Consider the following 13,799-nt stretch of genomic DNA (forward strand, 5'->3'; position numbering starts at 1 on the left):
CCAGTGAATTGCATGAAGTGATCATTTTTGTATTCTATAGTCTTCCACCAAAATCAAACTTCAACCAAGTATTGGCTGAGTTTAAAACTCAGAACAGTAAAATGTCGATGATTTTGGACTTGGCACTGAAGCTACCCCATGTTAGTGATTCCTGGACATGTTACGGACAATCTTTAGTCATCTCTTAACAATCAGGTGCAACACACACAGCCACAATGTCTATAATGCAAGCTTAGAATCTCATCTCATCTCGTTATCTGTAGCCGCTTTATCCTGTTCTGCAGGGTCGCAGGCGAGCTGGAGCCTATCCCTGCTGACTACGGGCGAAAGGCGGGGTACACCCTGGACAAGTCGCTAGGTCATCACAGGGCTGACACATAGACACAGACAACCATTCACACTCACATTCACACCTACGGTCAATTTAGAGTCACCAGTTAACCTCACCAGGGCTTTGAACCAGAATTTTTTTCCTATTGGTTCGTTCCGAACAGAAACGGAATTTTAACGTTTCCGGTTTTGGGTTCCACCATTAAATAGACGTTCCCGAACCGGTTAGAACAAAAAAATTTCGTTCCCGGAATGGTTAATTACGTTCCCTGTCAGCGGTTTAACAAATGGCTATAAAGTTATGTCTCTGTCTCGTCCAGCTTAAGCCAAATGTAGGCTAATTCTATTACAACCTTCATTAAATAAGACAAGAAATAATTCAAAACAATTATTATTTCAAATGTTGGCGATTTGGATTCTCAGTATGTCTTCCCATCTACACAAACAGAAAAAGTGCCAAAAATGAAAGAGAATTCGTTTAGTGTGTTACCAAAGGCTAGTCAGGCCCTATAGAGGGCTACCGCATGACGTCACCGCGCCACAAGATTTTGTTAGGCGCCATATTGGAAGACCAAGTACACATCTATGCAAGTACATACATACATAAAACAAACTACACCTGAAATGTAGCCAGGGCCGGTTCTGCCCTAATCTGGACCCGGGTGCAACATCGCGCGACACCCCCCCCCCCCCCCAAAAAAAAAAAAAACCACAAGTCTAAATCAGGACAACCATCACATAACTATAACATTTTATATCAACTATTTTAACTAAATGGGCTATAATAAATAAGCCTGCAGGCAGCCACGGCGGGCTGCCTCAGAAAAGTAACCATTCAATGACACAACTGAAAGCCTGCAGCCACGGCGGGCTGCCTTAAAAAGTAACCATTTGTCCTACCTTAAAACTCGTTTTGCATTTTCTGCCTCCTTTTTTGTATTTTCAACCCTCCGTTTATTTTCTTTCCTTTTCTGAAAACCCGATTTGTGTCCAGGCATTTTGTTCTGCTACCAACGAACTAACTCGTCAGGTCTCGTCTCTCGAGCCCGCGATGATTCCCGTGGGAAGGGCAACAATTGATACATTTTTACAAACAGCCAATAGGGAGGTTGCAACGTTCAGGCTCTTCTTTGCTCAGACACTCAGTAATGCACTTACTCACTTATTATCACGTGGAGACGTGATAGTAGTCCACCCTCCCGCTCTCTCCATTCAGTCAGCGAACGTCACACAGGAAGTGAACCCCAGCGGGTCATAGAAACTTGCGCAGGAGAAGAATGACTTTTTTATTTGTAGGCTACGGAAACTTTGAGGAATGAAATAAAAACCGGTATTAACCGGTTACCATTATTTTTAATAAGTGTTTCTGTTCCGGAACATAAAAATAATAAAGTTTCTGGTTTCGTTTCTGTTCCATGTGAAATAGAAAAAGTTCCTGGTTTTCATTTCTTGAACCGGTTCAAAGCCCTGAACCTCACCTGCATGTCTTTGGGGGAAACTGGAGCACCCGGAGGAAACCCACGCGGACAACATGCAAACTCCACACAGAAAGGCCCTCGCCGGCCACAGGGCTCGAACCTGGACCTTCTTGCTGTGAGGCGACAGCGCTAATCACTACACCACCATGCCGCCCAAGCTTAGAATAAATGCTTTTATTCTATCCACATTCACTGGATATGAGCAATCGCGCTCTGATTGGTTACTCTACTACTAGGTCATGTACCATGAGTAGAGAAAAACAAAATGGCGGAGCGTGTTGCTGAACCAACCGAGGATGAAATAAAAACTCTACTCGAAAACAAAACCCCAAAAAATACAAAAAAAAGGAACAAAATATGGAATGAAAGTATTTGATGGTAAGAACGTGTCTTTTTTATTTTTCAAGAATTATTATTGCATTTTTCACAAATTGCTCCTGTCATTTCACCGGTTTGTTTACATTCTTCATCTTTTAAGCATTAAAATGTGTTGAATTTTTTTAGACTGGTTCAAAAGCTCAAAAAAGTTTGAAAATTACAGAACTGAAATGTCCAAGGAAGAATTAAATAAATGTCTAAAGCTGTTGTATACCTCGGCATGACAGTAAGACGGCACTTTCTACAAAAAAAACCCAACAACAACACTAAAGTCAATTCATGCAGCCATCGATAGGGTTTTTAAGAAGTCCGCCTAAGCGGAAATGATTTTGTCGGACGTTTTGTATAAAGTTTTTATTTATTGAATTTGCAAAAGATAAAAATAAAAATGCTCCATTTCTCAAAATCCAGTGAATGTGGATAGAATAAAACAGTTATTCCACTCAATCTCGTCGTACATGGCTTATACATGACTCAGTGCTACGCGCCTCATCGGCTACCAGCTCATGCACGACTCGATTTCATGGAATAACTGTTAAATATGCAAATGAGGTAGTCTATGTGGAGCTTTTGTGTACATCATGAAGACATTCTCATGTCTTTCAAAAGAAAAATGTGGAAAAATAAATGTATTGAGTTTCCCTCAGCGGTAAACAACCTACTGTATTATTCCATAGCAAGTCTCATCTGTATCAACACTTTTCTTCTGGACTCGACTCTAAACATTCAGTAACATTTACAAAAGCTTCGTCTTCTCACTGCTCTCTATGCAAATGAAGTCATTTATCATAGGTCAAAAGGAGCAGAAGCTTGTAAAACGATATGACGGAGCCGTCTGGCTCAATACAGCTCTGTTTATTGAAGAGATGAAAAAGGTTACCAAGTTGATGAATTTGCCCAAGTATAAAGTTTGACTTTTAGACCTTTTTAAAGCCACTGAATCAGTCTCTGGTGTCTCACTGACTGATCAATGCATTCATTAAGCTGCTCTTGGTTGAAAATGTCAGCTCTTTGCTTTTACATTTTACTTAAACGCTATTTTTTGGTGAAAAAAACCGGTTGGGTTCGCACTGAAGAAATCAATACACACGTACATAACATGGGGTGTATCCAGGGGCATAAGAAACATAATAGGAGGGGCACCCCACACCCACACCCAATATCACGAGATCCCTTCCCTCCACCATTCTTTCATGAAAAAAATCAAATAAAGTCAATCTTATTGTACAACCCCGATTCCAAAAAAGTTGGGACAAAGTACAAATTGTAAATAAAAACGGAATGCAATGATGTGGAAGTTTCAAAATTCCATATTTTATTCAGAATAGAACATAGATGACATATCAAATGTTTAAACTGAGAAAATGTATCATTTAAAGAGAAAAATTAGGTGATTTTAAATTTCATGACAACAACACATCTCAAAAAAGTTGGGACAAGGCCATGTTTCCCACTGTGAGACATCCCCTTTTCTCTTTACAACAGTCTGTAAACGTCTGGGGACTGAGGAGACAAGTTGCTCAAGTTTAGGGATAGGAATGTTAACCCATTCGTGTCTAATGTAGTATTCTAGTTGCTCAACTGTCTTAGGTCTTTTTTGTTGTATCTTCCGTTTTATGATGCGCCAAATGTTTTCTATGGAGGAAAGATCTGGACTGCAGGCTGGCCAGTTCAGTACCCGGACCCTTCTTCTACGCAGCCATGATGCTGTAATTGATGCAGTATGTGGTTTGGCATTGTCATGTTGGAAAATGCAAGGTCTTCCCTGAAAGAGACGTCGTCTGGACGGGAGCATATGTTGCTCTAGAACCTGGATATACCTTTCAGCATTGATGGTGTCTTTCCAGATGTGTAAGCTGCCCATGCCACACGCACTAATGCAACCCCATACCATCAGAGATGCAGGCTTCTGAACTGAGCGCTGATAACAACTTGGGTCGTCCTTCTCCTCTTTAGTCCGAATGACACAGCGTCCCTGATTTCCATAAAGAACTTCAAATTTTGATTCGTCTGACCACAGAACAGTTTTCCACTTTGCCACAGTCCATTTTAAATGAGCCTTGGCCCAGAGAAGACGTCTGCGCTTCTGGATCATGTTTAGATACGGCTTCTTCTTTGAACTATAGAGTTTTAGCTGGCAACGGCGGATGGCACGGTGAATTGTGTTCACAGATAATGTTCTCTGGAAATATTCCTGAGCCCATTTTGTGATTTCCAATACAGAAGCATGCCTGTATGTGATGCAGTGCCGTCTAAGGGCCCGAAGATCACGGCCACCCAGTATGGTTTTCCGGCCTTGACCCTTACGCACAGAGATTCTTCCAGATTCTCTGAATCTTTTGATGATATTATGCACTGTAGATGATGATATGTTTAAACTCTTTGCAATTTTACACTGTCGAACTCCTTTCTGATATTGCTCCACTATTTGTCGGTGCAGAATTAGGGGGATTGGTGATCCTCTTCCCATCTTTACTTCTGAGAGCCGCTGCCACTCCAAGATGCTCTTTTTATACCCAGTCATGTTAATGACCTATTGCCAATTGACCTAATGAGTTGCAATTTGGTCCTCCAGCTGTTCCTTTTTTGTACCTTTAACTTTTCCAGCCTCTTATTGCCCCTGTCCCAACTTTTTTGAGATGTGTTGCTGTCATGAAATTCCAAATGAGCCAATATTTGGCATGAAATTTCAAAATGTCTCACTTTTGACATTTGATATGTTGTCTATGTTCTATTGTAAATACAATATCAGTTTTTGAGATTTGTAAATTATTGCATTCCATTTTTATTTACAATTTGTACTTTGTCCCAACTTTTTTGGAATCGGGGTTGTATATTTTTATCGACCTATGAAAATCATGTAATTCTCCAACAGAGATTTATTTTCTGGTTATAATCGGATTAAATGTCAAATAACCATCATGCAACTTGCTTCCTCTCAGCAGAATTCCATCTTGGGCCTATGGTTCTGTTTCAGCAGCTTCACCACAGTAAAGTTGGTTTTATATTGCGTTATTCGCTCCACGTTCGAGATTCTCGCTTCTATTTCTCAAGAAATAAACACACAAAAAGGACAAAATGTGCACTGTCGTACTCTGGAGTGGACAGAAAATGTGTGATAATTCTAAATATTCCATCCACATTCACTGAATATGAGTAATCGCGCGCTCTGATTGGCAACTCTACTACTAGACTATCAGCTCATATACCGTGAGTAAAGAAAAACAAAATGGTGGAATGCATCAAGTCAGATATATCATTTTGCTCTCAAGTATTTAAAAGAAACAGAAATCGCAAAAAGAGTACAGTAGTTTGTTTTTTTCCCCCCAATATCTCCTGTTCCACACTCCAGCCCAGTCGGTGGCAGTAATGCATCTTTAAGTTGGTTTGCTAACTGCCAAAAAAACCTAAAGAAGAAGAAAATGGAAGACTGTGTTGCTGAACCAACTGAGGACGAAATAAAAACTCTACTCGAAAACAAAATCCCAAAATATGGAATGAACGTATTTGATAGTAAGAACATATCTTTTTTTTTCAAGAATTGTTATTATTGCATTTTTCACAAATTTCTCCTGTCATTTCACCAGTTTATTTACATTCTAAACGGAAACGATTTTGTCGGACATTTTGTATAAAGGTTTTATTTATTACTGAATTTGCAAAAAATAAAAATGCTCTGTTTCTCAAAATCCAGTGACTGTGGATAGAATAAAACAGTTATTCCACTCAATCTCATCATACATGGCTTATAGCCGACTTGGTGCTATGCTCTGATTTTCTTTTGTAAGTTCGTTTGGTCCACGGCAGGCGTCACTTATCCACGCAGTCTTCACGAGACTTGTGCGAGACTTGGAAACGTGAAGTGTCAACCAGGTGTCAGTGCCGCCATTTTGAAAACTGTTTTCCAAATGAAATGTTGCACAAAAACGAGTTTAAATGACGATTACTGCCGACTTTTTTCAAACTTTCCTGATTGCTATCAAAACAAACAAAACTTTTGGCTTGATTACGTCAGCATTCGAAAGACGGCGCGCGCGTCTTTTGACAACGTTGGCAGATGTCGGTCACTTTGATTTCCGATGTACGTTTTACTTCCGTCCTACGATGTCTCGCACAGGTCTCAACGAATCTCGTTTACGGCCATTGCTTTGACCTATGGACTGATATATTACAGAGCATATTTCAAACACTCATAACTTGCTATAGCAGCGACAAAATAGCGATCAAAAACGCATTCCTATATTTAATAAAATGAGAAATAGAATTTTGATGATAAAAAAATTTGCCTTCAGTTCTCCTTTAAACTCTTCTGCCATTAAAGCCCACTGAAGCTAGTCATTGGAGTTAATGAAGTCTTTAAGGGACCGTCTAAAAAGTGCATGACGTGAGCAATTATGTAAAATTCTACCAGGAATCTTACAAGATTGTTGCCTCTCTATAGTTTTCACCCCCTACCCTCAGGGCAAATTTGGTCCCCTCCCTTATGTCAAACTCCTTCCAACACCACTGGGTGTAGCTATGGGTGGGCCTGATTTTGGCGGTCTTTCCCAGATTTAATAGTTAATCCAGAGTTTTGTTCGTAAATCCAGTTACTCAGATGAACTCTTACTGTGAACGTAGCTGGTTCTGGGACATGTTAAGTGACATAAAGTACCAAAGTGAAAGCTAGAAATCTGGCTAGTGTTAATCTCTTCTCACTGTTTCAATGTTGTAAAATCAGACAAGTAAAGAAAATTAAATATGAAAGATGTTGTATTTAATTTATTTATGGTTGTGGTAATGGTGCTACAGATCAACATAATAATAATAATGTCTTAAAGACATAATGCTCTTAGAAATTATTCATATCAGACCCTGCTGATGTGAATTTTTTGCTTCTCCACTGACACATGGATGCAAAAGATTATTGACTAAAACTACATTGTGCATCTTCCCATATCAGCAGTCCACGCTGTTACAGGAAAGTCTTCACCAGGCAAAACCTGACACACGGGTAAGATACTGACTCCTCTCACTTATAAAAAGAATCTCATAACTTTAGCGATTGTTAATCAGTAATTCATGATCTCTATTCACAGCCTTCCTCTTCATCCGTCCCTCAGATTATCCTGACCGAGTTTCCTACTTCATCGTCCATGAAAGGAACCATGACGCAGGTTTCCACCTCGGCACAACGGGACAGGAGCACAGGAAGTCTAAGTTACAGCAGCTACATTGTCAAGAGTCCACATCTGTCACTGTGGAAACAGGAGCCATTGACCAAACGAACACAATCTCAGATACCAGATTTGAACAGGACAATAAAGGAACTCCAGAAAGGCACGATTACTGAATGGTCTTCAACGTCACCTTCATCTTCACCTTCACCTTTAACACCAAAGAAACCAGCAAGGTTAGTGAAAACAGAGCTGAGGATCCAGGAACCGTTTGAGATCAATGACGAGAAGGCAACAGATAATGGAGATGATGATCAATCCCAGGTCCAGGAGGACATTAGACACAGCACCTATCGACGCCTCGACAATCTGGAGGAGACCATCCGTGAGCTGGAGCTCAGCCTACTTGATTTTGGGACTCCGGCCATCCCAAACTGGCCTCAAGGTATTCCGGACATGGAGTCCAGGACGTCCATCAGCACTGCTCCATCATCTGTGTCCACAATAATGAGCTCAGGAAGAGGAGAGATCCAGAGACCTCCTATTCCACCGAAACCCTTCGTAAATACCAATGCAGCCAAGGTTCAGGAACACACTCAGCCCTTAGCATCGCTCTCTCTCTCTCTCTTTCTCTCTCTCTCTCCTTGTCCTGCTGTCAGCTATTGATTCCAGGCTGATAAGGAGACATGATAGCGAGCCGTCTGACTCCTCCTGTCCTTCTACCTTCTTTATCTTCTTTCCATCACACTATCTCTTCAACACAACAGCGATTAAACTGAACTTCATCTCTTCCTTGCTCTTTCCTTTCTGTAACATCAGCCATAACTGTCTGGTGATGAAAATAAATTGCTTTAGCATCTCTCTTTTTTCTGATTCTTTTTTTCTCTTATCTGCTGTCGAATGCTTCAAGGTCTCGCGGGTCTTTTTTTCCTTCTGCTTATTACTGCTTTACATTGACCTCCTGTCTGAGTAATGAATAATGCCGTCTTGCTTCTCTCCTGTTACATATTTCATAACGGAGAAACGTGAAGCAAGCTAGACAGCATGATAATCGCGTTCATCTCCAAGTGCACAAATTGCGATTACTTTTTAACAAGAGCAATACTGGATTAAATTTTAATGTCCTCCAATTATGAACGATTTTTTTAAAATTACAATGTTCTTGACAATGTTAGTGTTCTATTGTATGAAATTCTCAGAAACAGGATACGTGAAGGAATTTAATAAAAGAATATAAGATAGCAAAGATGTTAACATTAGGATAAAGCGTACAAAATAACATGGATGGGTAGAGACAAAAAGCCAACAAACATGAAATGAAAACAATGGCTTTGATCATAAATTAGGCGGCACGGTGGTGTAGTGGTTAGTGCTGTCGCCTCACACCAAGAAGGTCCAGGTTCGAGCCCCGTGGCCGGCGAGAGCCTTTCTGTGTGGAGTTTGCATGTTCTCCCCGTGTCCACATGGGTTTCCCCCACAGTCCAAAGACATGCAGGTTAGGTTAACTGGTGACTCTAAATTGACCGTAGGTGTGAATGTGAGTGTGAATGGTTGTCTGTGTCTATGTGTCAGCCCTGTGATGACCTGGCGACTTGTCCAGGGTGTACCCCGCCTTTCACCCATAGTCAGCTGGGATAGGCTCCAGCTTGCCTGCGACCCTGTAGAACAGGATAAAGCGGCTAGAGATAATGATATATACAACCCCGATTCCAAAAAAGTTGGGACAAAGTACAAATTGTAAATAAAAACGGAATGCAGTGATGTGGAAGTTTCAAAATTCCATATTTTATTCAGAATAGAACATAGATGACATATCAAATGTTTAAACTGAGAAAATGTATCATTTAAAGAGAAAAATTAGGTGATTTTAAATTTCATGACAACAACACATCTCAAAAAAGTTGGGACAAGGCCATGTCTACCACTGTGAGACATCCCCTTTTCTCTTTACAACAGTCTGTAAACGTCTGGGGACTGAGGAGACAAGTTGCTCAAGTTTAGGGATAGGAATGTTAACCCATTCTTGTCTAATGTAGGATTCTAGTTGCTCAACTGTCTTAGGTCTTTTTTGTCGTATCTTCCGTTTTATGATGCGCCAAATGTTTTCTATGGGTGAAAGATCTGGACTGCAGGCTGGCCAGTTCAGTACCCGGACCCTTCTTCTACGCAGCCATGATGCTGTAATTGATGCAGTATGTGGTTTGGCATTGTCATGTTGGAAAATGCAAGGTCTTCCCTGAAAGAGACGTCATCTGGATGGGAGCATATGTTGCTCTAGAACCTGGATATACCTTTCAGCATTGATGGTGTCTTTCCAGATGTGTAAGCTGCCCATGCCACACGCACTAATGCAACCCCATGCCATCAGAGATGCAGGCTTCTGAACTGAGCGCTGATAACAACTTGGGTCGTCCTTCTCCTCTTTAGTCCAAATGGCCTAGCGTCCCTGATTTCCATAAAGAACTTCAAATTTTGATTCGTCTGACCACAGAACAGTTTTCCACTTTCCCACAGTCCATTTTAAATGAGCCTTGGCCCAGAGAAGACGTCTGCGCTTCTGGATCATGTTTAGATACGGCTTCTTTGAACTATAGAGTTTTAGCTGGCAACGGCAGATGGCACGGTGAATTGTGTTCACAGTTAATGTTCTCTGGAAATATTTCTGAGCCCATTCTGTGATTTCCAATACAGAAGCATGCCTGTATGTGATGCAGTGCCATCTAAGGGCCCGAAGATCACGGGCACCCAGTATGGTTTTCCAGCCTTGACCCTTACGCACAGAGATTCTTCCAGATTCTCTGAATCTTTTGATGATATTATGCACTGTAGATGATGATATGTTCAAACTCTTTGCAATTTTACACTGTCGAACTCCTTTCTGATATTGCTCCACTATTTGTCGGCGCAGAATTAGGGGGATTGGTGATCCTCTTCCCATCTTTACTTCTGAGAGCAGCTGCCACTCCGAGATGCTCTTTTTATACCCAGTCATGTTAATGACCTATTGCCAATTGACCTAATGAGTTGCAATTTGGTCCTCCAGCTGTTCCTTTTTTGTACCTTTAACTTTTCCAGCCTCTTATTGCCCCTGTCCCAACTTTTTTGAGATGTGTTGCTGTCATGAAATTTCAAATGAGCCAATATTTGGCATGAAATTTCAAAATGTCTCACTTTCGACATTTGATATGTTGTCTATGTTCTATTGTGAATACAATATCAGTTTTTGAGATTTGTAAATTATTGCATTCCGTTTTTATTTACAATTTGTACTTTGTCCCAACTTTTTTGGAATCAGGGTTGTGTGTGTGTGTGTGTGTGTGTGTGTGTGTGTGTGTGTATAATATACACACACACACATATATACACTACCGTTCAAAAGTTTGGGGTCACTTTGAAATTCCCTTATTTTTGAAAGAAAAGCACTGTTCTTTTCAATGAAGATCACTTTAAACTAATCAGAAATCCACTCTATACATTGCTAATGTGGTAAATGACTATTCTAGCTGCAAATGTCTGGTTTTTGGTGCAATATCTCCATAGGTGTATAGAGGCCCATTTCTAGCAACTCTCACTCCAGTGTTCTAATGGTACAATGTGTTTGCTCATTGCCTCAGAAGGCTAATGGATGATTAGAAAACCCTTGTACAATCATGTTAGCACAGCTGAAAACAGTTTAGCTCTTTAGAGAAGCTATAAAACTGACCTTCCTTTGAGCAGATTGAGTTTCTGGAGCATCACATTTGTGGGGTCGATTAAATGCTCAAAATGGCCAGAAAAATGTCTCGACTATATTTTCTATTCATTTTACAACTTATGGTGGTAAATAAAAGTGTGACTTTTCATGGAAAACACAAAATTGTCTGGGTGACCCCAAACTTTTGAACGGTAGTGTACATGGACATTGACAACGATACATCAGTAACCTCCATCATTTCTATAACAGATGAAGAAATCAATCATCGCCTCCATTCGTGAGCCAATGAACTGCGATAATGACTCAGAAGGAGAATTTCATGATAAGGAGAATGTGCCAAAAATTTCACATATTACATGAGTGTTTGTGACAATTGGGTCCATTTCCATATTACGAACTTTTCAGTATAACGAACTATTTGGAGTGTAGATGACCACAATACACAAAAAATATTTAATATAATGCTTGTCTTAGTAGCTCTGTCGTTTAAATCTGGACAGTAGCGTTGCATGATTCTCACAGGCTCTCGAGGTGGTCGGGTACAGCAGGTGCTAAAATTGTGAAAAGCTGAGCGACTTGTTCTCCAGAAACACCCTTCGAAATGTCTGAGCTGAGAGAAAGAACAGAATGTTCAGAACACTCAGTCAGCAATAATTAGAGGCGGATCTGTTGGTATTATCATCTTTTCCTGCAGAGTGGATTATTTTCCGAACCTATTTTCTGTGTGTGTGTGTGTGTGTGTGTGTGTGTGTGTGTGTGTGTGTGTGTGTGTGTGTGTGTGTATACTGTTGCCTGTTTTTTATCCTGCTTTCACTTTGTGCAATGCTTCACACTTGAATGTTGAATGTGCAGAAAAAGTGGAATTTTAATGAGTTTAATTTCAAAAATAATAATTCAGAGAAAAAAACAAAAACATCTGTCTCCGTCTCTCAGAGCGGCGGTGGGAAGGCGATATCTCGTCTAAAGCACCTCCAGCAGAGCGGCTTGGACAAGAGTAAAGTGGGCAAACAGAGAGAAGACTTCCTCAAGAGTCAGGGACAACAGCAGGTAGGATTGAACCCTTTGACCCCGGTCATCAATGACTGATTTCTATTCAACTACTATAAAATGAGCATGATTTCAGTAGTTCTGTCATAATGAGCAGTGTTGTAGTCGAGTCACTAACCCTCGAGTCCAAGTCCAGTCTCGAGTCCCCAGTGTTCAAGTCCGAGTCCTTCAAGAAAATTTTCGTGTCCGAGAACAAGACTCCAACGGCACCATTTGACGGTGGCTGTTGCTGCCTTTATGTGAAAGCGTCTCTGCTACTGTGTCGGACTAACGTTCCTGCTCGACTGCCCCATTTTAGTTAACAGGCTACAGATAAAAAGCTTGTTCATCGCTCAGCAAGCCCCGCCCACTATCAACAGGACAAATAACATGAGAGAGGGTTAACACTAGCTAGTTCATCGCTCAGCAAGCAAGCCCCGCCCACTATCAACAGGGCAATGAACATAGCGTGTCACTTCCTTCTCTGGGTGGAGTCTCGCCAAATGACGATTGAAGTTCGAGGTTGTCCCCGTCGTCTCCTCGATAGTTCTTCTACATATGGAACACATAGCAGTGCATTTTTTCCCACTGCACGAGAAGTCTGTATAAGCAAAGCGGCCGTTCTCTCCAGGCATTTTAGCGCCATTAATGTTAGTTTCTTCCTGAACATGATGTATGAACAGGTGAATGTGCATTCTCTTGCATGAAATTAGTATAAAAATTAATGTAGATATAAATATAAATATCTTATGGCAAATTATTATGGCATGTTACAAAAAAGAAAAAAGAAAAAATCAGAGTCCTCGGCTCTAATTTCTGAGTCCGAATACAGTTAATGCACGAGTCTGAGTCCAAGTCAAGTCACGAGTCCTTAAAATTAGGGCACAAGTCGGACTCGAATACTACAAGCCTGATAACGAGTGAAGTATTTTCATACGTGTACTGATAAATCCGTAGCGCTACATTTACCTTCACCTTACTCTCAAAATTCAAATTCTGTCCAGAGTTTAAGCTTTAGACTGGTGACCCAAGAGAGATCAGTGTGTGTGTGTGTGTGTGTGTGTGTGTGTGTGTGATTTGTGAGTGAAGAGAAGCTGAAAGCAAGCTCTCTGACAATGACAAGAAGCACATCTTTGTAAGAGCATATTGACAGTCAGGGACTGTGAAGTGCACTTCCGCAGTAGAAGCTCCCACGAGAACTGACAGACAAAATAAGACACTTTAAGAAAAAAAAAGTGCAAATTCAAAAACTTGTGTTACACAAAGGAGACAGGTGGAGATGGAGTGCAGAGCAAGATGGAGTGAAAAACAAATCAAGATGGATTTGGTGTCAAGATGCATTCCTCGTATGGGTTCGAGATGTCATCAGGGTACATAGATTCGATACAAACTCCACTTTTGAGATACTTGTAGTTTCATCTTTGGATCAATCACTCGGCAGACAGTTTAACGCCAGCCAGATTAACCACAAACGCTCACACACCAACACTGATGATGACGATAACATCACACACCGAGTTCAAATGGCAATCTAAATCCAGCGGCTGGCTTGTGGGCTGACGTTTACTGTGTAATGGACCGTATGTATGTGATTGAACATGTACAAGAATTTGAAAACGGCTTTAAAAAATAATGTTGTGAAAAATTAATGGTAACTTGTAATGAAGTCTCCAAGCAGTGGTTGAATTTTAAACATTTATACAACATTTAAGTAAGATTGCGCAAAACCTACCAAAA

At 40.7% G+C, this 13,799-nt stretch overlaps 1 protein-coding gene across 4 annotated transcripts in view; it reads left to right on the forward strand.

The window, feature by feature from the left end:
- The window catches only part of srcin1a (SRC kinase signaling inhibitor 1a), a 128,362-nt gene that overhangs the window by 92,936 nt on the left and 21,627 nt on the right, over window positions 1–13,799 (forward strand). For 2 of the 4 annotated variants that reach the window (XM_060902061.1, XM_060902059.1), the window contains 3 exons: window positions 7,129–7,179; window positions 7,265–7,924; window positions 11,970–12,083. In XM_060902061.1, coding sequence (XP_060758044.1) covers window positions 7,129–7,179; window positions 7,265–7,924; window positions 11,970–12,083 — 825 coding nt within the window. The remainder of the gene's footprint in view (window positions 1–7,128; window positions 7,180–7,264; window positions 7,925–11,969; window positions 12,084–13,799) is intronic. The other 2 variants (XM_060902058.1, XM_060902060.1) reach the window with 2 other exon arrangements.

This window comes from Neoarius graeffei, chromosome 20 (genome assembly GCF_027579695.1).
Source record: "Neoarius graeffei isolate fNeoGra1 chromosome 20, fNeoGra1.pri, whole genome shotgun sequence".
NCBI classification, from domain to species: domain Eukaryota; kingdom Metazoa; phylum Chordata; class Actinopteri; order Siluriformes; family Ariidae; genus Neoarius; species Neoarius graeffei.